A 25682-nucleotide genomic window follows, 5' to 3' on the forward strand; every position below is an offset into this window, starting at 1 on the left:
AATGTGAAACAATCTTCTTTTTCTCTTTACTCCAGTTATCGTCTTCTCCTTTCTCTTACATGGAATTCAAAGTCTCAAAAACCTTCAGGCAAGTAGGCATCTCACTTTAAGCAACCTTGGAATAGTGCTCCTCGAAGTATGCCTCAAGTAGCATCTACGTTAGAATCACTAGGGGTGCCTGTTAGAATTCAGATTCCTGGGCCCTACTTCTGATCTACTGAATCAGAATTTCTAGAGATGGAGCCCTGGCTTCTAAATTTTTATAAAGCTCCTCACCTAGGGTCTGCTCTCACTAAAGTTTGAGAAGCTGACTACTTGTGTATTTAGGTTTTGTTTTTTGATACTATGAGATAACATGCTTCCTGCTTTTCTGGAAGTCTCAGAACCGAAAAGAGTAGGATTCAATCTAGAGCATGTGGCCAACTCAAGATAGAAGTAATGTTTACAGAAAGGTACTGAGTAGTGGCAAAAATATTTCCTGCTTCCATGTGGATTCCTCCAACATTGTTTAGGAAAGGAAAGCAGGAGTCTTATCTTGGATCTTTACTTAGTCCAGCCTTTTTTTCACCTCCCTGAAGGCACTCAAGAGGTTTACTCCACCCATGACATAGATTCACATTCATAACAAAGGCTTCTAGATATTGTTCCTTTGGAAGTAGGAAGTTGTTATATTTCAGTAACATTTAGTATTTTAAGTATTGAGACCATCATTTCCTGCATTTTTATGTTGCTATCCTCCCCCTTTTTTTTTGAGCAAAATTTATTGCCTCAGAGTGTAGAAAAATTCAATTGAGTTGCTGATTTGTTTTTCAAATTTATGGCAGAAATTGAAGCTTTGAAAGACGAAGCTTTCATTTGTAAGAGCTGGCCTTTTTGAGAGAATAAAAAGCCTTTTGAAAATCAAAAGGAAAAGTCCTAAAAATCAGTGTATCAAATTTATGTCTCAAACAGGAAATTGGAAAGGCAATGCAAGATGATAGAAGAACTAGCTTTTCCTTCGCTGGTAGAGGAAATACACACATACACACTGGTTTAATATTTGAGGTAGTAGAGAGAGAAAGAAGAAAGAAGATCAGGAAAAATAGGCTTAGCTGTCCTCAAGAAGGCCTACAGCCCTACCTCCCATCCCTGTCCCTCTGGATTCAAGGTATGGAAACCATGACTGTTTTAGGGAAATCTGAGAGAAGGGAGAGCTTGTTCTTTACTTCGCAAGGTGTAGCCCTGGGAGATTGCAAGCCTCTTAAAGAAGATTATCCAGTATGGTCTTCAGAATTGTACTAAATGCTTGGTCTTCACTGCCAAGCACTGAAGAAGTCAGGTGCCTACCTGAGGGCAGCTTGTCTTGGGAAAACAAAGACTTTCCACCCTGAGGAGATGGGGGACAGACAAGTGCTGAGAGAAAGATGATGCAGCTGAAGATGTCTAGTCTTCAAACAAGGAAAACACAGAATGCTTAGGCCAAGTAACCAGAGGCCCCCCCAGTATAGCAAACATCAACAGACATGGCAGCATGTACTGATGAGGAGAGATAAGGAGAGTTATATCCAGGGGAAGACGGAGATGTTCATGAAATCAGATACCTACTTCTCCAACTATATCTGATCAGTATGGAAACCTTGCCTCTGGAACTTAGATCACCTTTACTGAGAAAAAGATGTGGGGAATTCTAAATTTGTCTAAGCATTTGCTTCAAAAGAAATAGTTGTTTGAACATTCAACTATAATAAATATGAAATCCGTACCTGTTACATTACAGCTATAGCCTCTGGATGGGAATTTCAAGATTCAAATCTATATCTTCTAGGTATAATTACATTTTCCAAAAGAAATATATAGTTAAAATCAGATAACCTTTCTTTCTAGATTTTACATTTATTCTACATCATACCCTGCATTCATTTATGTCAGTAGAAATTCTCATATACAAAGAGAAATGTCCCCATTAAGTAAATGGAAGGTGACTAAGAGAGGAATTATGGGAGACGTATCACTAATAATATCTAGCTTGAACTTTAGAATTATACAGCCCACACTTGGCTTCAGACTCCTCTACCTACTAAGAAGTCTGGATTTTCTCATCTGTAATATGGAAATAATATATACCTTGCAGGATTGTATGAGGTATAAATGACAAAACATACATAAAGCACTTAGACTAGTGTCTGGCACACAGAAAACATGGAAAATGGATTATTATTTATAATCTTATTGTTCTCATCATTATTATTTTATGAATTACTGTCTATAGAACTCAGTGTCTTAGATTCTTATCTATGATTCTTACAGTCAACATAATCAAGTAGTATAAATTAATCATGGTCTATGTTGAGAATTTCTGCTTACAAACATAATTTTGTAGCTCTAATATAAGCAAAACCTACACTAATTTCTATTAGTAGTATGCTATAGGGTGTGAGTTTCCATTATTTGTAGAGAGAGACAAATTCCATCACCAGTCACTCTTTTCCAACTGCCGTTACTCTGGCTCAGGAGAAAATGATCCTGAAAGAAGATCTAGGTAGTTTTAATAGCTCTTTGTGAACCTAAGATGAAACTGAACCACTTTCTAGGTTTACCTCTTAAAGAAATGGCCCATGAAGGTGTGTATGGGTATACAATCAATTGATGGAGGCAAATAATCCTATTGAAACATTTACTGTTTATTTTCGATACAGCTCTTTCAAACAGACTGATTACTTCCCTTTATGATTTCACCCTTGAAAGCACAAACTATTTTGTCCTTTGTCATTGTTGCATGACATTCTGTTTGACAGTCAGCTTATTTTTAGCCAGACTATCAAAGTATTTTTCAACTGAACTGTCACTGCACTTGAACTTGGAATCTTGTAACTGACGAACTGCACTGGGGAAAAGAAGGAACTTCTAACAAATGGGAAATTATAAATCCAGACCAACGCAAACTTGCACTGGTAATTATTCTTATATCCTTAAATATAACATGGTTTAATACTAATTATGGATAATTAACATTTCATTGGAATATCTGTTAATTTTTACACACAGGATAAGATAGCATATTATACAAAAGTACTAAGAAGATTATCTGAACTCAAGTTATTTTTCATCGAAATATCTTTAAAGAAAATAGAAAATTTCTTACAAAACTATATTAGTTTCTAGGTATAATTTTATAGAAAAGATTGTGGCGTACTGCTGAATATACAAATTTTAGAATTATATCTCAAGTATCTAGTATTTAAAGCCTAAAAACTCTTGTCTAGAAACTAGAGATTGCTATAATTAAAATGCAATAAAATCAAATGAAATAAGTCAAATATTTTCTTCTATGTAAATATATTATCCAATATCAAATGGGTTCTTAATTGCTACAATTCAATATGATTGCATTTTAAATATAAACATCTGCATTTTAAACTCACAATCAGTAATTTAAATTAAGTATTGTAGAATTCAGAATAAAACCCAGAGTTTTAATTACTTGTATGTTATGATCTGTGTCTACATTTTGCAAAGCTCAGCTATGAATCAATCTCATTTGCTTTCCCTTACTAGATGAATGGAAGAAGAAAGTCAGTGAATCTTATGTTATTATAATAGAAAGATTAGAAGATGACCTGCAGATCAAAGAAAAAGAACTTGCAGAACTAAGGAATATATTTGGGTAAAGTTGTCAGAGTTATTATTTCTTGTATAAGTGTCTTCATCATTTATATTGTTTTTAGATATATCTGTATTTAAAAGGACAACCCATATAACCTCAGATGTAACCGGTTGTGTTCTAAGCCTTAGAATGTAAGATAATCCCTTCTTGACCATTCATTTAACTCCTAAAAGGCAAATATCTCCTCTCCTTAAAATATGACTTGCATATTGCATGCTCCCATCACTAAAGTTTAAAATGAGAGGAAACTTAGGGCTGGCCTTTGAACAGAAGCTGTTGCTGATCTGAATGATCTTCTCTGGAATTAGATAATTCTTGTAAGTCATGCCAGCAACAAACAGCAAGACTTCTCTTCCCAAATGGTACTAGCATATTGGCCACATTGTTCTCTTTGGACTACTAGGTAAGTCCAATTTTAACAAACCCTCTGATCTCTTGATATTGAAAAGCTGTCTCTTAATGGAACTGAGTATTGTTCTGCCCCTGAACAATCATATAACAAGGTGTAATATTGGCTTCAGGTTTTCAGTGGATTTTGTTCCATGATAACAAGAGAAAAATAATCTGGCATAGTGTCACAACCTTGGAAGACACAAAATGTTCAGAAAAGAGGGGCAGGACCCTTATATACACAAGCAACCTTCTGGAGAAATTGAATCTGGCACTGAGAAACTAGATGCATTTTGGAGGGTCAGTTTAAGTTAGCTGCCTGACTGAGGAAAAGTTCCATGTCGGCCAATTAGCCATGTTCGCTAACAGCTGTGTTGTTCATGTAACACACTCATGACAAAAAATCTCCTGCTGTTTTACTTGGAAAACAAGGGTAAAGTAATGACCAAATTGCATTATATTTTTCAAAAGAAATTTCAAATATAGTAAACATGCGAAGCTCACATAACTGGCAACTAAAATTATCCATGTATAATATAGTTTATATGAAATTTATGAGTGGGTTAATGAGATCTTCACAAGTGTTCAGTTTACGGTTTGGGAAATAGTTGATTCTCTGTGTTATTTGGCCCAAAATGATTAACTCAGCATTGATACTCATGATGAGATACTCTGAGCTGAATTTTGTAAGTAGTATCACATGCTCAGTTATGGGAAAACATTTGAAATGCCTACAGAGATGTGACTGGCACTTTGGTATAATAGATTTATACATACGTATTTATTTTGTTGGAAAAGAGATACGAATATAGAACTTAATCATAAGCCTTATAGCTCTTATTGACTCAGATAAATATGCCAAATGAAATGTGATTAAATTGAAGAGATTTTCCTCAACTTTGTAAAGTCAAAACCTCATTTACTATTTTTTTTTAATTTAAGAAGTATTGTGCAAATATGTCAAAACTAATTTAAACAAACAAAACATATCCTTTAAAGGAATAAGCTTAACAATAAGTATGAGATGTTTTTCTCATTCCATGTCAACAACCAGCAGCTGTTTCTACAGCTCCTGCTATAGCTGACTTTTCCTACATTTCCACTATATGTAATAAATGTGACCTCCTTTTTGCTGGTTAGTAATGGGGGTGAGAGGCAAGAATCAGTGTTAGGGAGAGTATAGTTTGGAATTTATGTGCCAGCTGTATTCAACGTGTTACTCCAGACACATCAAATACAAGACATTATTTAATCCTCACCATGACCCTGTATAGGCGATATTATCAATTCTGGTGGATAATAAACTAAGGACTAGAGACATTGTACTTTGTCAAGATCATAAGGTCAGCAGGTACGGGAACTGTCATTTGTAGCAAGGTCTGCCTGACTACCTAGAGAGGACTCTTCCTACCACAGCCTGCTTCTTGCTCCAGGAGTTCACAGTCTGGTTGAGGGCAAACATATATAACCAACTCACAGAAGACAGTCCATGACAAGTGCTAAGTAGAAGGAAAAACAAGGTGGTTTTCGAATACGAAAAAAGATTTAGGGTCTTGATTTATTCATTGATTTTGGAAAGTGTTCCAGATAAAAGGCATAGTAAGGTAAAGCTATATTGGCAAGAGTGGATGAGTATCATGGAAAGTCCAGGGGAGGCAAGAAAACTAATATCTTGACCATTTTATCAAAGTTGAGTAAGAAAGCTATGTCAGTCAGTGTAAGGGTTTTGCAGTCATACAAACAGATTTAAATCCAGTTTCTTCTATTTACAAACTGTGTGTCCTTGGATATATTACTTAATCTTCTTGAACCTCATTTGCTTCTGAAAGGTTAATAATAACAGGATATTTGCAAAATGATGTCAATTAAATGCTAAGTACAGAGCCTAACACACTACTGTGTTAATAGTAGGCATTGAATAACTGGAGGTTTCTATTATCATGACTAATTGGATAAATAAGGGCAATTTGAAAGACTAAAGACTTTGTTATCAAGTGGGAGTAACAAATAGTTTATTAAAAGTTAGGAAATGAGAACAGGATAAAATGTTTTTAAGTTAAGAGGATTTTTTAAAAGTAAAAGTGTAAAATGTTAGAACAATTCAAGGTAGTGCCAAAATCTGAAACATAACTTTTAAAAATTGTGATCAAGAGGGATGTGAAGAGTTTTTGGACTAGAGTATTAGAAGGCTCATCAAAATGGATGTCAAATTCCCTGAGAATAATGATAGGGCATTTTGTGGAGAGGAAGACCACTAGCCTGGTGCTGAAGCCATTAAGGAAGCTGTGGAGATGTCCCATTAGCCAGAAGTGGTAACAAGGGAGCTGAGAGGATTACCCACAGCCTAGAATCGTGTTCTCCAAGGGCTGAGGACCTCCTACAGTGGAGTAGCCGGCAGTGCTTGCCAAAATTTTAGACTCCATGATTCCACTCCATGTCAAAAGAATCAGAATCTCTGGGGATGATTTCCAGAAACCTGAATTTTTACCAAGCTCCCCAGGTAATACTTCTGCATGCTAAAAATGATACTTCTGCTAAAGTTTGAAACTACACTTCTAGAAAGATATCCAAGTTGCACTGAGAAATCTGCCTGAGGTGATATCAGTGAAGGATTGAGGAACATGAGAATAGAAAGCAAGCAACTAGTATGATCTACAGAGAGCCAAGGGAGCAAGCAAATACATACAGAACCCTCTGCTTTGTCTGGTCCCAGCAAGGCAGATAGCATCATTGGGAAAGAGAGTCAATCATGCCGAGGGCAAAGTTCTGAGGATTTTCTTTTCTCTAGAATAAAGTGATGGATGACAAGGAAAGAAAAGAATGGAGTGCTAAGAATATAAATTGTCTTACTCATTGACTCAAACACCAAAATTTTAAGGGTAGTCAGGAAGGTTAGACATAATATTGTATGAGACACATTTGAGTATGTAGGACATTTAGGTGTTAAATAGATGTTAGAAACTTTTCCTTTCTCATCTTTATTTATGCCTTATATAATGTAAGGAGTTCTTCCGTGATGAACAAGTGTATTATGCTGCCTGATATCCAAGATTTCTTCAAACATGTAGATAGCAGGAAAACTGTATAAGAAACATTTAACACAAGAGTCACGGGTGGAGGATCACTGATGTAAATACAGTTTTGTCTGAGGGATTCTGGGAGTTTTTTGTTGTTTTCATTTGCTGACAAGTTTCTTTATGGTGTTCATGGTAGATACTAATACCATTCATTAGAAGAGATTTTCCAGAGTCAGCCCTGATGGCCTAGCAGTTAAAGTTCAGGACACTCTGCTTTGGCGGCCCACGCCTGTTCCTGGGCACAGAACTACACCATTCATCTGTCAGTGTCCATGCTGTGGTGGCAGCTCACACAGAAGGACCAGAAGAACTTACAACTATACACATCTATGTATTGGGGCTTTGTGGGGAAGCAGGGGCTGAGGCAGGAGGAGGAAGAAGATTGGCAACAGATGTTAGCTTAGGGCAGATCTTCCCCTGCCAAAAAAAAAAAGAGAGAGAGAGGGGCTGGCCCCATGACAAGTGGTTAAGTTAGCGCGTTCCACTTCAGTGGCCCAGGGTTTGGCCGGGCGGGATCCTGGGCGCAGACATGGCACCGCTCATCAGACCGTGCTGAGAGTGCGTCCCACATAGCACAACCAGGAGGACCTAGAGCTAGAATATACAACTAAGTACTGGGGGGCTCTGGGGAGAAGAAGAAGGAAAAAATAAAAAGAGATTGGCAACAGTTGTTAGTTCAGGTGCCAATCGTTAAAAAAAAAAGAGAGAGAGAGAGATTTTCCACACCATAATGCACCAAGCCTTCTGTCAGCTCAAATACACAATGTCTTGGTATAGCTTTCACCCACAATACAACCCAGAGCAATATAGTACTAAGCTTAGAAAAGACAAAAAGAACCAAACCATTATCTTGCTCATGTCAAATCATAGCAGCTTTGGAATGAGAGCTTGATGCGGGAAAGAAGGTGAATGGAATGGAATGTTCCTTCACCTTCCACAATAAAGTTCCATTCACTCATAACTTTGGAGACAGGAAGAGAAGGGAGAAGAAGGAAGGAAAGAGGTGGTACATTGTAGTACCATTGTCTGATTATTTCCTTCTCTATGCTGTCTCTGATCTTTATGTTTATCCATATAATAACACTTACTACATGGTATTGTCTTTATCCATTTACAGGTCTGTCTAACCACTAGTATATGTGTTCACTTAAGGCAGCTTCTTTGTCTTATTCACTTTTATTTATATTTGTATTTATTTGTAATATCTATTTCTATAGCACTTGAAACAAACTGACAACTTAGTGCCTACCATATGCTAGGCATGCTACTAGGTATTTTAATACATGTTAGCTCAGGGCCAGCCCAGTGGCACAGCGGTTAAGTTTGCGCATTCCGCTTCTCAGTTGCCTGGGGTTCACCGGTTCGGATCCTGGGTGCAGACATGGCACCACTTGGCAAAAGGCATGCTGTGGTAGGCGTCCCACATATAAAGTAGAGGAAGATGGGCATGGATGTTAGCTCAGGGCCAGTCTTCCTCAGCAAAAAGAGTAGGATTGGCAGTAGTTAGCTCAGGGCTAATCTTCCTCAAAAAAAAAAATATATATATATGTTTTAGCTCATATAAGCCTAAATGTAAAGTGCTTTAGCACAGTGACTGGCACATGGTAAACACTCAAAAATGTTCGTTGAAAATTAATCGTCATTGTTTATGTTAACAACCCTCTGAGTTAGGTAATGCAATTGCCATTTTATACTCGAAGAAAATGAGCCTAATCAGATTAAACTGTCTTGAACTGGTCACACAGCTTGTATGGTTATGCTGGGGTTGCACCCAACTGTACTTAATTTCAAAATGTATGATCTTCATGATCTTGGTTCTCAACCTAGGACGGGGAAAGAGGTATGGATCAGAATTATCCTTAAAAAATGTTCACTTTCCTCTTGCCTCTTCACAGTTTTGTATATCCTGTGTATTAGAACTGCCCCTATGTGTGGGAGTAGTGGAATATGTTTTACACCCCCACTCACATACCCTGGTGATACGTGATCTTCGAAAACCAGTTATGTGATGGCTTTCCATATACAACTTCCAATTAAATTATTTTGTTTCCATATGTTTTTAAGTCATTAGAAATTTAAGAACTATGTTTTGCTAATTTCATTGTCAAGGCTACTTTTTGTCTGCTAAATATGTAATATGAAATTTGAACCTGTATGAGGAGCTTCCAGAGAAATTATAATTTTCCAATATCATGGCTTTTTAACATAATCAAAAGAACCCTATTGTTTCTCATTTTTAATCTATTTTGGCAGTGAGTATATATGTCTTGGTCAATATTATGTAATATCTCATTTTGATTAGGTTTAATAAATGAACAAAAATAAGTTAAAAGAATGCTCTTTTCCATGGGAAAGCAATATTTAGAGGAAATAAAAAAAAGGAAAAGGGGGGAAAAATGAAGGTTTTTTGACATGTACCTTCCTGATATTTTCTCCCTGAAATGTTGCTCTGAACTCAGCTGCAGTCCACCACACTTATTCTCCAAATGAAACATCTTCCAAAAACCTACTTTTTCAGAACAATAACCAATTATGGAATTTAGCTATTATGAAATAAATAGCTCCGGAAACATTTGAGGCTGACCTCATCTAAGAAGAGAGAAATTCCCCATGAAAGTGCTAAGTAGAATATTGGGAGTGGAGGGAAATGTCCTCCCATAAAATTAAAATAGAGTGAAAGTATTATTTGGCATATTTGGCTGGTGCATTTTACTAATTAGCAACAAAACAAACAGCAACAACAGCAAAAATACCTCAAACCGAAAAGCAGAGAATTACATTGCCCCAAGGCTGTCTACCACTCTACTTCTTTTCTTGCTTGTCTAGGTAAAACTAGTTAGGAATGACAATTTTACAGGAATATCTTGTGAAAACTTCCTGAAGCAGCTTGATCTCAATCTCTGTCTTTCTCTCTGTCTCAGTCTCTCTCTCTCTAGCTTGCTACCTCTCTTGCTCTCACTATCCCTCCCCCCTTTAGCCTCCTTCTATTCTTCCCTCCCATATCATGTTGCCTCCACCTTACCTTTCTCTTTCCCTATCCCCCTTCTCAAATGCAAAGCAAAACAATAAAAAAGTGAAAACAATCAATATTGATGCTTTAGTAAAAAGTATTATTATAGCAGCTAATACTTAACAAAGTCTAACTCATTTAAACCTCACAATAACCCTATGAGATAAGAATTATTATTGCCCCATTTTTATCATCCTTAGCTATTCTTGCTCTATCTGCCACCAAATCTCTATAATGTTTATTGCATGAAAATATACTTCATATTGTTAGCTTGCAGATTTGATCTAGAAGATATTAGAAAAATTTGTTTCTAGATATTTCTTGGGGATATATCTTGGGAACAACCTTATTGATAATTTTTCTCTTTCTATTGTTTGGGGGGAAAATCAGCAGCAGCCACAAAGAACTACGCAAGAAGTTACAACCTGCTATTTGAAACCTAAATTATCAATTTTGGAAATTAGATGATCCATAAAGAATACTTACCTCTTTCTACCTTCTTTGCTTTTCCCTAAATTTCAGCCAATGAATTAATTTAAAAAAATGTATCTACCTATATGAATATCTTGGACAATAGTGTGTTATTTTTTTGTCAAACTGTTCAAATATTACATTTTAATAAGTTTCCACTTGTGGTCTTGTCAGATATCTTCTTGATGAAAGGATGAGGTCATGAGAAAGAAGTTTAATTGGATCATAAAACTGCATATTTTTCTGAATAAAAGGTGAAGGCTAAGAAAAGAGTTCATTATGATACAAGAAAGAAAGTAACCTTTGGGTACAGAACTACCATTTTTAATGATTAAGGACAGAATTTACTATTAGAAATATATTCATAGTAGTGACTTCATTTTAATTAGGAACTTCATTCATGCCCCAGCAAGCACTATGAACTCATTAGGATATGTTAAGTTACACTATGGCATGGTAGGTGATGAAAAATGTAAGGGGAAATTAAAAAATAAATTGAGCTTAGGGTATTAGAATACATAAGTGATGCTCAATTGGCAGTGAATTTGGCATACACATTCCTTTAGAAGAGGCAAAAGAAGAGAAAATGAACTCTCTCTCCTAGGAATGATTCCTTTAAAATCTTGAATATTTTAATTGCATGTATCCAAACAGAAACATTTGACTAGAATTTAATGGGAAGTAAGAATTAGGATTCAAAAATATAGCCCCCAAAGTAACTCTCATTAAAAAAATACATTACATTCCAGTTCTTAAAGTTAAGATAAAAATGGTACTCTTCAAATTGTGCTTGACTGCCAAATATTGTGAGAGTCTATTCTCTGTTGATTCATTTTGTTGGTATTAATAGAAGTTGCATGAGTTCAAGGAGGTCAGAATTCAAGGGAACAGAAACAACAGGCAGCAGCTCAGTGTTGAGCAAGGAACTCTTTAGAACTGTATACTGAGTCACTTTCTGAATGGTCAAATCTAGTTTAAGATTCAATGAGCTAAAGAATAATTGTTGAATAAAAAGTCACTAATATAATTCGTGCTTTCAATTTTACTTATATAAACAATAGACTTTCATTTGGTGTTTTTTTTTTTAATAAAGCAATGGATATTAGCATCTTATATTTTTGGTTTATTCAGTGTTTACTTTCTTTTAAAGTTGATTGGGGCATTAGAGATCAGGACTAATGCTACAGTCAGTTTCAGGAGCCTATCTAGCATGCTTATTCCCAGGACTGATGCACTTAAAGGATCCAAGAATTAGTGGGTAGTTTATATCAAGCTGACTGTTGAAAGTAACCTGAAGTGAGCATTAAGAGAGGTGGAGCACACAGTAGGTCTTCAGTAGGTGTTGTGCCAGACTTAATGCTTCATCAAAGTTAGATCCTGGAATAAGAAAGCAGTAGAGGCTACTTTGTCAATAAAATGACTTTTAGCACAAACTTTTTTTTCCTCTGGATTTTTTGTTCTTTTAATACCTCTAGTGTTGAAAATAGCTTCCTTATGGTAATGATGCCGCTTGATTTGCGTTACAAAACTGTGATTCTAGTACTTGCTCTGAATCACTGATAAGTGCTAGGTGTCACAATAGGGAACTTGGTGGCCAGTTTTAAAAACGTGAAGACAAGGTCAGAGATTTTCTAGGAGCTTGAGAATCATTGTGAACATAACATACTTATATCTATAGAAATAATTATCAAAATCAGGAATTTTACAGGTTGTCAAATGTGAGAGGTCGAAGAAGGTCAAACTTGGTTTGAAAATTGTGCTAAAATTCTCCCAGGACTTAGACTACAAAAGGAAAATTGTACATTCATAGTAAACTTGATAATGATAGTAATGATAACAATAAAGTAACCATTTGTTGATAACATCATGTGTCAGGCACTGTAATAAGCACTTAACCTCATTTATTCTTCACAGCAACACCGTGTCATATATATTACTTTTATCACTTAATAACTGAAGAAATTGAGGCTTGAAGAGGTTAAATAACTTGCCCAAATTGGAGGGGGGAAAAAAACTACTTAAAAGGCAGAAGCAGGATAGGATTTCAATGCTGGTGTAAATACAAGGACCAAGCTTTTGAGGATGACCCACACTGCTGAAATGATTTTTTCCAGTTTTAAAACACAGCAGGTATTGCTATATAATATCAGAGATACACATTGAAAAACTAATTTCCTCAAGGGTTTATTGCTACAGAGGAGCTCCCAAGCTTTTTCTTCTTTCAGTGTTTGCCATTAAGTTTATTGTGGTTAGCCCAAAAGAAAGCAATCTCTTCCCTGTTTTTCTCTTAGGCTGAAGGTTATATAGTTGTTTATATTTAACAGAAGGCTTTCCCCTCCTCCCCACACCACTACTTTGTTTTCTGTCTCCTGATCTTACTGTGTGTTTTGTTTGCTGGATAATGGAAGGACCAAGGACCAAGCATCTCAGAGCTTCCAAATCATTGTCAGTCAACATCCTCAATTGCTAGGCACAGTTTTCTTTCCCTTTTTATTTACGGACATTGATTTCCGACAAACTTTAAGGGAAAAATCCAGTCTACTTATCTATAAAAGCAGAGTTCAGCTCTTCGGGAAACCTGTCCTTTTTGAAGTTGTAAACACAGGGAAGACCTCTGTGGATGCATTTCCAGGTCTGGGCCGTTGCATGCCCCTTGTTTAGTGCTACCTGTTTAGTGAATTTCTCCAAGACATCTCTAATGCCATTGGCTGTGAGAATTTAGAAGCCGGGCTCAGGCAAAGTTTTGATGTGGAAACATGTTACTTTGTGAAGTTGCTGCACACACCATAAAATAGCTATACTTTTTAAAATTAGGCTCACTTTAGGTAGACATTTAAAATGGTGGTATTTTCGTCAGAAATAGTTTCTTTTTTGCATCCTTTATTGAGCTGGGGGAAAGTGAAAATAGGAGTTAAATTCCTAATTTTTCATGAAATTCTGGATTGCTTGCTATATTATATTATTAACATTTGTACAAATGACTTGGAGTTTATTGTACTTCTGCACATGGCATTCCACAGCACGTTTAGTTATATTTCTCAATATGAGTAAGCATGTCTGTGAACTTTGCCGCTGGGAGGTTGAACATAGAAAGCAAGAAAGTTGGGAGGGTGGGAAAGTTCTGGAATATTCCTATGTCCATGAAAACAAACCACTGGGCCTCCCATTGCTAGTTAAAACATTTCACTGAGGTCTTTCAATGTCCCTAGATTTAGAGGCTTTCTCTTTTTAGCAGCACCCTGGAGAATAGCACCTTTTCTTTTTCTATTTTAAAATTCCATTGGCTTTTGAAGTTCTTACCTGGGTGACTTGATGATAATGTTCTGAATTTATAGTACCTTTCAAGTATAAGGACTTTACAAATGATGTGGAAGGCTCACTCTCCAAAGATTATGCTTTCTCACTAAAGCTGCTGAAGGCTTAAATAGGTAGGAGGCAGCTTGAAACTGACCTGGGAGGCCAATGATATGATCTCATTTCCACTGAAAAATGTCCTGGGAGTACCAAGGACCTCAAGAGGTCATGAATTTTAGCTTTACATTCCTTTTCAAAGGCTACCTATGGCTCTCTAGGGCCCTCCTGGGACAATGGTATTTGTTCAGACACAGGCAAGGATTTCTTTAATTGAATCACTAACACTACTCCTCACCTGGGATGGTATGATGGTACCCTATCAGAGTTTAGACCCTCTTTATCTGTGAAATCTGACCCATTCAGAGTACGAGGAAACCTTGCTTCAGGCAGAATTTGTAATACATTGGGACTGTATTCCTTTCTCCAGTCTTTTTTCAAAGGATACTTTTTATTTGAGAGAGAGAATTTCTTGAATTTCTCCATAAATGTGATGTGAAATTTTGAGTGTGAGAGAAATGAGTTTACTTTCAAATGTCTATGCTTTTTATTTATATATAAATTTTAACTCATCGAGGTGCCCTGAACAATTCAAATTATATATAGAACACAGAATTGTTCATGAAAGTCTTTAATTTAAACTTGGTCTCTCAAACTTTCAATATTATGTTTTCTCTTGATTTTAATTATTCTTTATATAGAGGTATATTTAAAATTTTTTTTCGAGTCAGGAAAGAATCCTAGAAAAGATATACTTCCAAATTTATGTTATAGAATTCCCATTTATAATTTTTCAAATGAAAAATAGCAAACTGAAAGATGAAATTTGTGATCATCTGTAAAATATTGTTTTCAGCTCTGATGATGCCTTCAGTAAAGTCAATTTAAATTACCGCACGGAAAATGGGCTGTCTCTACTTCATTTATGTTGCATTTGTGGAGGTAAGTGCTTGAAACTCAATAATTTATAAACTAGTTATATGTATCTCTGGCCAGTGATTTTAGCTGCTTAATAGTCTACAAGAGAATTCTGTTCATACTCAATTTTCTCTGTTGCTTTGCTCCTACATCCCTGATAAGCTTTAGTTGAACCAGACAGATATTCCAATTGATTTAGTTCTGAATTTAAGTTTCATTGTGTTCCCACCCTGAACTAAGTCACTTAGTTTGCTTGGAAATCAAAAAGGCATTTTTCAGTATTAGAAATGGGCATGCCAGTCAAGGATTAGGTTAAATTCAGAAGCGCTTGAAGTGTTCCCCAAAATATCATCAAGCAATTGCTTCACAATCTACAGTAAGATATTTAGGAGGTAATAAATGCCAAAGATAAAATCTCAAAGTGAAGATTGATCAAAGTGAAGATTAAGAATTTAATTGGGCTCATATTTTGTTCTGTTATGTTCACTAATATCTCCCAAACACCAAGGATGGTGCCTGGCATATAGTAGGTACTCAGTAAATTTATTGAACTAATGAATGGCTAATATTTATTTTGTTAACCCAAACTAGTGTTCACTGAACTTGGCTTTTCAAATAGAACACTGATGTACAAGTATCAACTCTAACCATATCGCTTAACCATCCCTCCCAAACTAGCAGACTCTACTTGACAGATCTTCCTCCCAAATTTAAACATACTTTCCCAACCTTAGTCATATCCTCCAGATTTCTCTGATCTAAATAAGCTCTACAGCTAATGATGCTCTGGGAAATCCTGTACAACTAGATTTTTATCTAAGATTCCACTAACAGTTTATTGAGATGAATTTTTTCATGTTGTTATGTTTTAAGACCATCTGATGATGAGGGCATTAAATAAAAAATGTAAGACAAATGGATTAAAATATACAACATTGATACAAAGTTTTATAAGTGTAATAGAAATGTTCACTACTAAGTAAGGCTGTCAATTAATGGCAATCTAATGGCCTGCAGAACAGCAATCTGACATTTTCATACATCAGTGTGACATTTATCATTAAGTCAAAGAGAGATTTTAAAGTCACTTAGTCCACTCCCACAACAATTTAACCATTTTCCTCTTTTCTCTTTGAGGCAACAAGTCACATATTCGAACTCTTATGTTAAAAGGGCTCCGCCCATCTCGACTGACAAAAAATGGATTTACAGCCTTGCACTTGGCAGTTTACAAGGTATAACATTTTTGTTCCCATAAATACTGTATTAGGACCAAGGATGATGTGTATCTTTAAGCTTTTTCTTCTTCTTTTTTGGTTGACAAATTAATAGTCGTAGAAAACATTCAGAGTGACCAGAGTATTACATTATTGGATGGACTTTTCTCTTTATTGAGCAGGTACCATCTATATACCAGACACATACTTTTTTAATGCTGTCCATGTTTAACATTTAATTCTCACAAGAACCCTGCAAGTGAATGCTCTTAGTATCCCCAAGGTTACATGGTTAGCCGATGGTTAGCCAGGATGTGAAGCCTACCAGTCTGGTTCCCTCGCTGGAGCTCCTTACCAGGAGTCTAACTTGCCTCTGTGCAAAAAATGAGGATGAAAGAAACACATTGGAGCTGCCTTCTTTTTCTGCATGTTTTCGTTAATAAAAAAAATATCTCTAGAGTTCCTGTTAGTTTCCTTCTTTTATTTCTCCTACATTTGCTTCAGTTGCTTGTTTCCTTACGTTAGTCCCTGTTTCCAACCTAATCTCAGTACCTGACCAGAAAGTAAATATGAAAGTGTATTGGAAAATTGGGATACTCAGAGTTGGCTTACATCCCTGAGATTGTCACAAATATATATTTATATATTATATAAATTGAATATAAATGTTCTTTCTCTAATTATAAGCTTCTACTTACTCTGTACTTATTATGAGCTAAATATCACACTGGGTATGATAGAGATTATTTCTTTAACTGCTGAAATAAATTAGTCAGATGCATATTAGGGTTTATTTTGCAGAAAAGGAAACTGAAGAATAAATTTCGATATTTAGTAAGTGTTAGAATAATGATTAGAATCAAGTACAGTTGGCTCATACTCCCAGATTCTCATTGTCATATTGCGTATTTTGTTCTTTTTCAATATTGTGTAATCTGTGACAGGATTTCATTTCAGTTTTGCATGTGCAGGTATGTGTGTGTATGTGTGGGGGGGTGGTAACTGTTTGTTCATATCAGGATCACTTTGCACTTCATCCCTCTCCTGACCTTTAGGGTTTATCACTGTGGAGGAAGACAGCTATATTTTCCCGTGATTCAGATTCACATATTCCTGTGATTCACACTGCAAATGCTCTAATGCTCATCCTTTTTCATGCCCAGTCAATGCCTAGTCAATTCTTCTGATTCCTTCTGGGAGAAAGCATCAGTTAGGCCCTAATTTATCTTTAATACTTACTAATCATCCTGCAAAGCTTGAGTGGAGGCTGAGACCAGGGAGCAGGAAACAGTGTCTTTTCTGCTGGATGGCCGGTGGGGAAAGTAGAAGAGCTCTAAGGAATAGGAAGCAGGTGATGGATAGTCAAGGCCCTATGTGAAACCATGAATTCTGAATCTGTCTGTCTGGGAGATTCTTTCTATGTTAGTTCATTTTCCTAAGACTTAGCATGACACAACCGCACAAATGGGTTCTGAATGATTTAGTGCTACAGTCTTTAGGGAATATATTTCTTCCAACTCTGTTTATCAAAACTAAATTTCCATTTATAGAGTTTTCTTTGCTCTATTTCTTCTGTTTTCTTATATTTTACAGAAGGATATATGAACTATAACTTTTTTGTAGCAAGTTGAAATAAGTTTAGAATCTTAGGACACAAAATAGGCAAAAATTCTTTTTTAAAAGGCCGTAATAGAATGCATGATTACTTTCCTTATTCTTTAACAAAGGCAAAAACAAATTAAATCTACCTCTCCGCTTTAAACACAGACACAGTATAAAGTAGCCATTCACACTACCATCGCATTAAATCTAGTTCTAATTACCCCTTTTCTGAACTACTGCAATAAGTATCTAATTCATTTTGGGCTCCAGTTTCCTTCCCCCATATATATTTAACATATTTTTACTCTGATATTATTTCAAACAAAAAATTACCAGAATATTACAAGAAACTCCTGTATACACTTTATTCAGATTTACTAATTGTTTACATTTTGTCCCATCTCTGTTGTCATTCTATTTTTTCCTGAACCATTTGAAAGTAAATTGAAGATTACATGCCCCATTACTACTAAATACTTCACTCTTTATTTCCTAAGAAAAAGGAAATTCACTTACATAATCACAATTATCAAAATCAGAAAATTTAATATTGATGTGATACTATTATCTAATCTATAGTCCAAATTCAAATTTGGTCAGTTTTCCCAACAGTGTAATTTATAGATGTTTATTTTTTTCTGGTTTAGGATTCAATCCAGAATTATATGTTTTCAGGTTTCTTGTTTCTGTAGTCTCCTTTAATCTGAAGGAGTTACTCTCCCTTTCCTTGCCTTTCTTGATCTTAATATTTTTGATGCATACAGAAGAGTTATTTATATATATTTCTTTGGATTTTTAAAAAAAATATTGCAATTGAACTTTATTTTGTTCTTAACACTCACAAAATGAATACTGTAGTTTTCCCATCTTTCTATTGGCCACATCACAGCTCTTTCAGTGACATACCCTGGCATGCTGTGGTTGCTTCAGGGCTGGGTATTTTTTACCAACTGGGGCATCTCTGCTTTCATTAGTAAGAATGGAGCAGATGTTAATTTTTAATGCTGTGTGGATGATTAGCCCTCATACATATTTTGCTATGGTTTTCTTTATTTTTTTTCCTAAAGTTAGGTTTATTGCAATAAAATTTATACACAATAAAATTCACAATTTTAAGTGTATAATTTGATGACTCTTGAAAATGTGTATAATCATGTGCCATCATCACAGTCAGGATATAGGACTTTTCTATCATACACAAAACTCCCTCATACCTTTTTGGCGTTCAGTTCCCTCCTCTATCCCACTTGGGCTCTAAAAACCATTGATGTGTTCTCTATCACTAAAGTTTTCCCTTTTCTAGAATTTTATATAAATGCAATCCATTCAGTATGTTTTCTTTTATATATGGTTTCTCCCACTTATCATACTGCTGTTGAGATTCATCCGTATTGTTGTGTTCAATAATTCATTTCTTTTATTGCAGAGTAGTATTTCTTTATATGGATACACCACAATTTGTTTAACCATTCATCTGTTGATTGTTGATTCTTTCTAGATTTTGACTATTATAAATAAAGCTGTTATTAACATTCATGTACAAATCTTTGTTTGAACAAGTGTTCTTATTTCTCTTGGGCAATAACTAGGAGTGGAATTACTGGGTCATATCATAACGCATGTTTAATTTTATAAGAAATTGCCAAAGTTTTTACCAAATTGGCTATATCATTTTACGTTCCCATCAGCAGTGTATGAGAATTCTAGTTGTTCCACATCCTTGCTAACACTTGGTATGGTCAGTATTTTTTATTTTAGCCATTGTATTGAATGTATATTGCTATTTCACTATGAATAATTTGCATTTTTCATAATGAATAATAGAGATGAATAGATTTGCATGTGTTTATTTGTCACCAAATTTTTTTGGTGTAGTGTCTGTTTAAATTTTTTTCCCATTTTTAAATTTTGTTTATTGTTATCTTGAATTGTAAGGTATCTTTATATATTCTGAATACAGGTCCTTTGTTGGATATACATTTTGTAAAAATTTCCCCCAGTCATGGCCTGCCTTTTCATTTTCTTAACAATGTCATATAAAGAGCAAAAGTTTTCATGCATTTTTTTTAACTGATTAACTCTGTGTATTCTTAATATATCACAGGCACTGCCTATTAATATTGACCTGCTTCATTTTAAACATAAAAACCTTCCATTTTCATCTTCATTCTTTGTACTGTTGCTCCCATATACATTACGTCTATACATGTTATAAACTCCAATATATTTTAGAATTTTTCTGTTGAACACTCATGTATTTTAAAGAAAATATCTTTGGTTTTCCGCAAATTGGTTGCAATAGTCCTGTATAATGCTTTTTGTAGTTCATTGACCTGCTTAAATTTGCAAGTTTGTGTTTTCATCAGATTCAGAAATCTTGACCATTCCTTTTTCAAATATGTATGTTAGATTGTTTAATAATCTCCCACAGATGACCAAGTCTCTGTTCATTTTCTTCTGTCTTCTTTCTTTCTCTTCTCAAAATTCAGTTATTTCTATTATTTGAATTTAAGTTCAAAGAGCAGTTCTCTGCCATCTCCATCTGGTGCTAATCTACTAAGAATTATTCATTTCAGAGGTTGTACTTTTCAGTTCTAGGATTTCCACTTAGCATTAAAATATAATTTCAATTTCTCTGCTATGAGTACTCATCTCTTCCTTTATTTTTATACATTTTCCTTTAAATTCTCTAACTATCATTAATGACTGCTTTAAATGCTTTATCTGTTGTTTCTAATGTCTGGATTATCTCAGTGTTTGTTTCTATTGAATGCTTTTTCTCTTGACTATATATCACGTTTTCTAGTTTCTTGACCTAGCTATTAAATTGTTATTACATGTTAGACATTATATATAATTTGTTATAGGAAATCTTCATCATGTCATTTCCCTTTAAAGAGTGTTGAGATTTTTTGTTAGTTTTGTTTTGTTTTGGCAGGCACTCTCATTTTTGCTGGATTCACTTAATCTAGTCAGTCTTGATTTGATTTTTTGTTAGCATGGGTCTGCTTCAGTTTTGAATTTAGCCTAATGGCATACCTCTTACGCTAGGATGTGGTCCTCACTCCTGAATATGGTTCTTACTCCTGAGGCATGGATTTTTGGTACCTTACCTGAATGCCCAAGCTACTCAGTAAAGTCCCTCTATTAGGGCTGGCTGGAAATCCAAAATCTCCCAGCATGGCTGACATCTGTTATCGTTACCATTCACCTTTCAGCCATAAATCAGGTGATCTCTTCTAGATCCTAGTCTTTCTCTGTGTCTATACAGCCCAAATCAAGAACCTATATTGAATTTCCATGTAAACTTTTGCAATCCTGTCTCTGTGCAGCTTCTTCTTCTGCTCAGTCATCCTGTTCTACAAATTACAGCCATTTTATAATCCCAGAAATCTGATCTTCATTCTCAACTCAGTAAGACAGCTGTGACAGAAAACTGTCTCAGGCAGAAAGCCAGAGCAATCATGGAATATTATAAGGGCTCACTTTGTATCTTTCCTTTCTCTCAAAGATCACACTTCTTTGTTCATGTTCTTCAGTGCCTGAGAACAGTTGTGTTATATATTTTGTTCCATTTTAGAGATTTTGCTTGTCAGTAGGGAAAGTCCATACAAGTTATTCTGTCATGGTCCCACCTTTTTTTTTTTTTTTTTTGATGAAGCTTCTCCCTGAGCTAATCTGTTGCCAATCTTCCTCTTTTTGCTCGAGAAAGATTGTCCCTGAGATAACATCTGTGCCAATCTTCCTTTATTTTTTTTTGTATGTGGGATGCTTCCAAAGCATGGCTTCACAAGAGGTGTGTAGGTCTGCACCAAGAATCCAAACCCACGAACCCTGGGCCACCAAAGCAGAGGGTGCAAATAGACAACTATATCACAGGGCCAGCCCCCTCTATTTTTTGATTGCTTCCAAAACGGTCTGCATAAGACACAAATCAATGACATCAATGTTCTGTTTAAAACTTTCTGTTGTCACCCATTTCCTGTTTAATAAAATTCAAACTCCTGAATAAGAGATTGAAGTTTCTTTAATTCTGGATTTTGTTGAAATTACTTTCCAGAGTCTTTTCGTGCAGTCTCTGCCCTCCCAACCCTAATGATTTTCAAATTTAATGTGCATGTGAATCATATGGTACCTACATGTTTAAAATGGATATTTTCTCTCCATCTCATCCCAATCTAATTTGGTACATCTAGGATAGGCGGGGAGTCTAAATTTTTAACAAACAGCTAGGCAGTTTTGAACCAAGCAGTCTAGGGCTACTGGTGAAGATCACCGCTTAAGTCTTACAACTCAAATTATGTCAGAAGATCAACAGCATTAGTCTCAAATGAGAGATTTTTAGGAATGCAGAATCTCACTCTCTGCCCCCACCCTACTCTAGCAGAGGGTGCTTTTTTTTTTTTAAACCTCAGCTGACATATTTGCAGGCTAATATTTGAAAAGCACTGTTCTGGATTACTCCATTCGTTTGGTCAAGCACTTTCACACTTCAGTGTTTTTATTCTTGTTATTTCTTCTCCCTAAATATCTTTTTATTTCTTTTCTTGATAAAAAATTGTTAGTTATATTAAAAAATAATAAATAAATATTATTCATTTAAAATTAAGATAAATTTAGCCTTCTTGAACTTCCGAGCAGATTTTATTGTACTTTTTTTGGGTTTCGATTACAAATTCACATTCTTTTTTATTACAACAGTTATTTGTGTATTTGAATGTTTCACATGTTGTTCTGTGAACTTTGAGCATTGAGAGTCTTTTTCTTTCATTCCTCAGTGTATAAGACCTGTAAAAGGTCCTTGATAAATACTCTTGAGAAATTAATGAGTATCTAAACATTAGCACAAACAACTCTTTGTATTTATTGATGTAATAAAGCTTAATAGAGACTGCCAGCCTAGAAGCTAAACTATTCCTGTTCATCTCTCAGTTCTGAGACTTACTAGCTGTACATTTTTTGGCAAATTACTGTCTCCCTCTATCTCTCGAAAGTAGAGCAAATAGAATTATCTACTTCACTGAGTGGTTTAGAGTTTGAAAAAGGACAAATCATATGCAGTACTTAGCAAAATACCTGGCACATAGTAAGTACTCAAGTATTAGTGTTGAGCTTTCCTTTCAACAAACATTTATTGGAGATTTAACGCGTCAACCATTTTATACAGAAAATCAAAAAGAAGCAGACCATGTCTTCTGGAACATTAACATTCTAAAGAGAGGAGAATATGTAACCTAATAACATCAAAACAATGGGATCTATACTTAGATCAATGGACTCCAAACGTTTTTTATCATGTGCCATATAAACATTAGCACCTCAAAGTGTATATATTTGTTCATAAATTATAATCATGAATAAAACTCACCAGCTAAAGGCAAAATACACTGTTTGGCAAACAGCGTTAAAATTTGTGGCCGTAAATCCGTATTTCAAATATTCTTTTTGATAATATCAAAATATTTTGATAAATTTATTTTCAAATATTATTAGATTCATTTCACCTGGAAATTTGGATTACAAAAAGCTCAGATTAGTAGAAAGAGAAATACCAGCTCTGCCAGTTTTTCTTCTTCTTACATTAGTAATGTATATTTGACCTGTGATTTCTTCACAGGAATCTTTTAAAGATAATCTGCCATTTTTTTAAGGATTGATTCAGTTAAAATTAGGTATTAAAATGTATAAATCTACTTAATTTGACTCACATAAACTATAATGTGTAGTTATGTACTAAATGCTTAAATAAGAATGAGGGGTAACTCTCAACTCCTCTCCGTTTGGAATTCCAAGTATTTATTTATTATACTTTGGGTACTGTATGTGACATATGACTAACTGATATATGAACTAAGACCACTAGTGCAAATTTTTATGTTAAATATTAGTGAAATTTTATCATCTTTAAATATAAGTAAATGTAAATAGAATTTCTACTATTTTCTTTTTGCACGCTAGTGAATTTTCTTACAAGATTCCTGCATAATTGCATTCCACTTTGGGGCATATTTCTTTAGATGGTATCTGAGTTGTACTCCTAAAATGAAACACAAGACTTTGGGGAAAGAATTGAGATTTATATAGTTTCAAAGATCTTAAATAAAAATGTTAATGAACAAAGTCGTCTTAGAACATCTAATTTAACCTCATACATACCTCTCTTTCAGTACACAGACAAACCACTTGATGAAATTTCTTTAATGAATGGAAAGTAGCGTTTTGATTTGTTGGGTTTTTTTTTTTTAAGATTTCATATGATAAAAGCAGATGTTGAATGGTCAATTATTCCATTCTACAGATTTCTATCAATACCTCATTCCAATCATTCAGAAGGAGTCATTTTATTTATTTATTACAAAGGGGAAGGTAAAGGAAGGAGGGAAAAATTTTTTATACGCCTCTGTCTGTCTGGCTCCCCAGATCTAAACACACCATGCCTATCAGAAAACCCCGTGCTTTCTATTCATGGTGATTCATAGCCTGGAAACTATTGTATCCTTTTTTTTCCCTGATTTTTTTCTTCCTTAGCACACGTATATGATTGTAAAGTGGAGTTTTTTTCAACTATCCTAAAATCCAGGACCCAAAGCATGTGTTTCATAGTTTCTGAATCCTCTTTCTATTTAGGCCAAAATTTCTCTGCCTTGGCATTACTGACATTTTGGGTTGGATAATTCCTTGTTGTTGGGGGCTGTCCTGTGCATTTTAATATGTTAGCAGCATTCCTGGTCTCTGTTCTCTAGATGCCAGGAGGCACCTCTCCCATCCCCAGTTGTGACACTAAAAGTATCTACAAATATTGCCCCTGGGGACAAAAGTCACCCCCAGTTGAGAACCACTAATTTAGAGGGCAAAGTAAATTAATATTTTTTAAAAATTCAAGTTGCCTTTTTATCTGAACAAGTTTCCTAATTACAGATTGCATTTTCCCCAAATGAGAATTTGTCAAGATAATAATAAATTTTTTGATGAAAAAAAATTCTCAAAAAAAAATGAATCTCACTGTTTGCATACTTAACTAAATCCTTCAGTTAATTGCAACTTTTAAACACTGTTTAATACTTGATCCTCACTTTAAGGAGCTAGAGAACATTTATACCCACAAATTAGAGCAATCATTAAGATGGATTTTTTTATACTCACATTTCTTCTTAGTAACTAAATATTTCATAATCTCTTTCTAAATTGCCATGTTCTCAATAAAAAGTTAATAGGATACTGACTGAAGATGTTAACTTATCTTTCAATTCTTGTATTAGCCAGCAACACTCCCTGGAGAACCCTCCCTGACCCCTCCCATGGCTGGGTTGGGTCCCCTGCCAATGAACTCTCTTGGTCCCTATACTTACCTTATCACACTGTGAATGAAGCTATATTTAATTACTTGATTACTTTTCTACATCTTCCTCTAGATTAGGGGTCACAAATCCCATATGACTTCAGGAATGAGGCAGGTAACATAAATGACTGAAGGTGTCAGGTAATATCACAACGTTAAATGGGAATTCACACAGAGACTCAATGTTTTTGAGATATAAGAAGTGGTGGATACTGTGGTAAATTAGAGAACTTATGCCCCACATAAAGGGAGCAGTCACTACTAGCTCCAGCTCATCGTCGCCACGTAGGAATGGAAGCCCAGTATTGCCCAAAATTTCAGAGAACCAGTTATTGTGTGAAGTTTCTTGATATTCAAATGTTGGCCATTAATCCAAAATTTTAGTTGTAAATACTGTGCAGGCCAAACCACATACACATTTCCCCTTGTGGCTGGCTTGTAATCTCCAATAGGAATTATGAACATCACCACAGCAGGGACCAGATCAAAATTGCTTATCATCTTATTCTGAGCACTTGGAACAATTCCTGGTGTATATTCATCAAAAAGTACATGTTACATAAATAAATCAATAAAGTTATCATTCTCTGGTGACTAGGAAGGAAAAAAGTACTTCAAAGGAGGAAGAATAATGTTGATATTGGACAAAATATTGTCCTATTTT

At 35.1% G+C, this 25682-nt stretch overlaps 1 protein-coding gene across 10 annotated transcripts in view; it reads left to right on the forward strand.

The window, feature by feature from the left end:
* The first annotated feature begins 2121 nt into the window (after positions 1 to 2121).
* TNNI3K (TNNI3 interacting kinase) overlaps positions 2122 to 25682 on the forward strand; it is a 271680-nt gene continuing 248119 nt past the window's right edge. For 7 of the 10 annotated variants that reach the window (XM_014831425.3, XM_070486598.1, XM_070486593.1 and 4 more), the window contains exons 1-4: positions 2122 to 2930; positions 3535 to 3643; positions 14799 to 14884; positions 15998 to 16095. In XM_014831425.3, the coding sequence (XP_014686911.2) occupies positions 2891 to 2930; positions 3535 to 3643; positions 14799 to 14884; positions 15998 to 16095 (333 nt within the window). In that variant the 5' untranslated portion in view covers positions 2122 to 2890. The remainder of the gene's footprint in view (positions 2931 to 3534; positions 3644 to 14798; positions 14885 to 15997; positions 16096 to 25682) is intronic. The other 3 variants (XM_070486597.1, XM_070486600.1, XM_070486594.1) reach the window with 1 other exon arrangement.

Source organism: Equus asinus, chromosome 16 (genome assembly GCF_041296235.1).
Source record: "Equus asinus isolate D_3611 breed Donkey chromosome 16, EquAss-T2T_v2, whole genome shotgun sequence".
Lineage (NCBI taxonomy): Eukaryota > Metazoa > Chordata > Mammalia > Perissodactyla > Equidae > Equus > Equus asinus.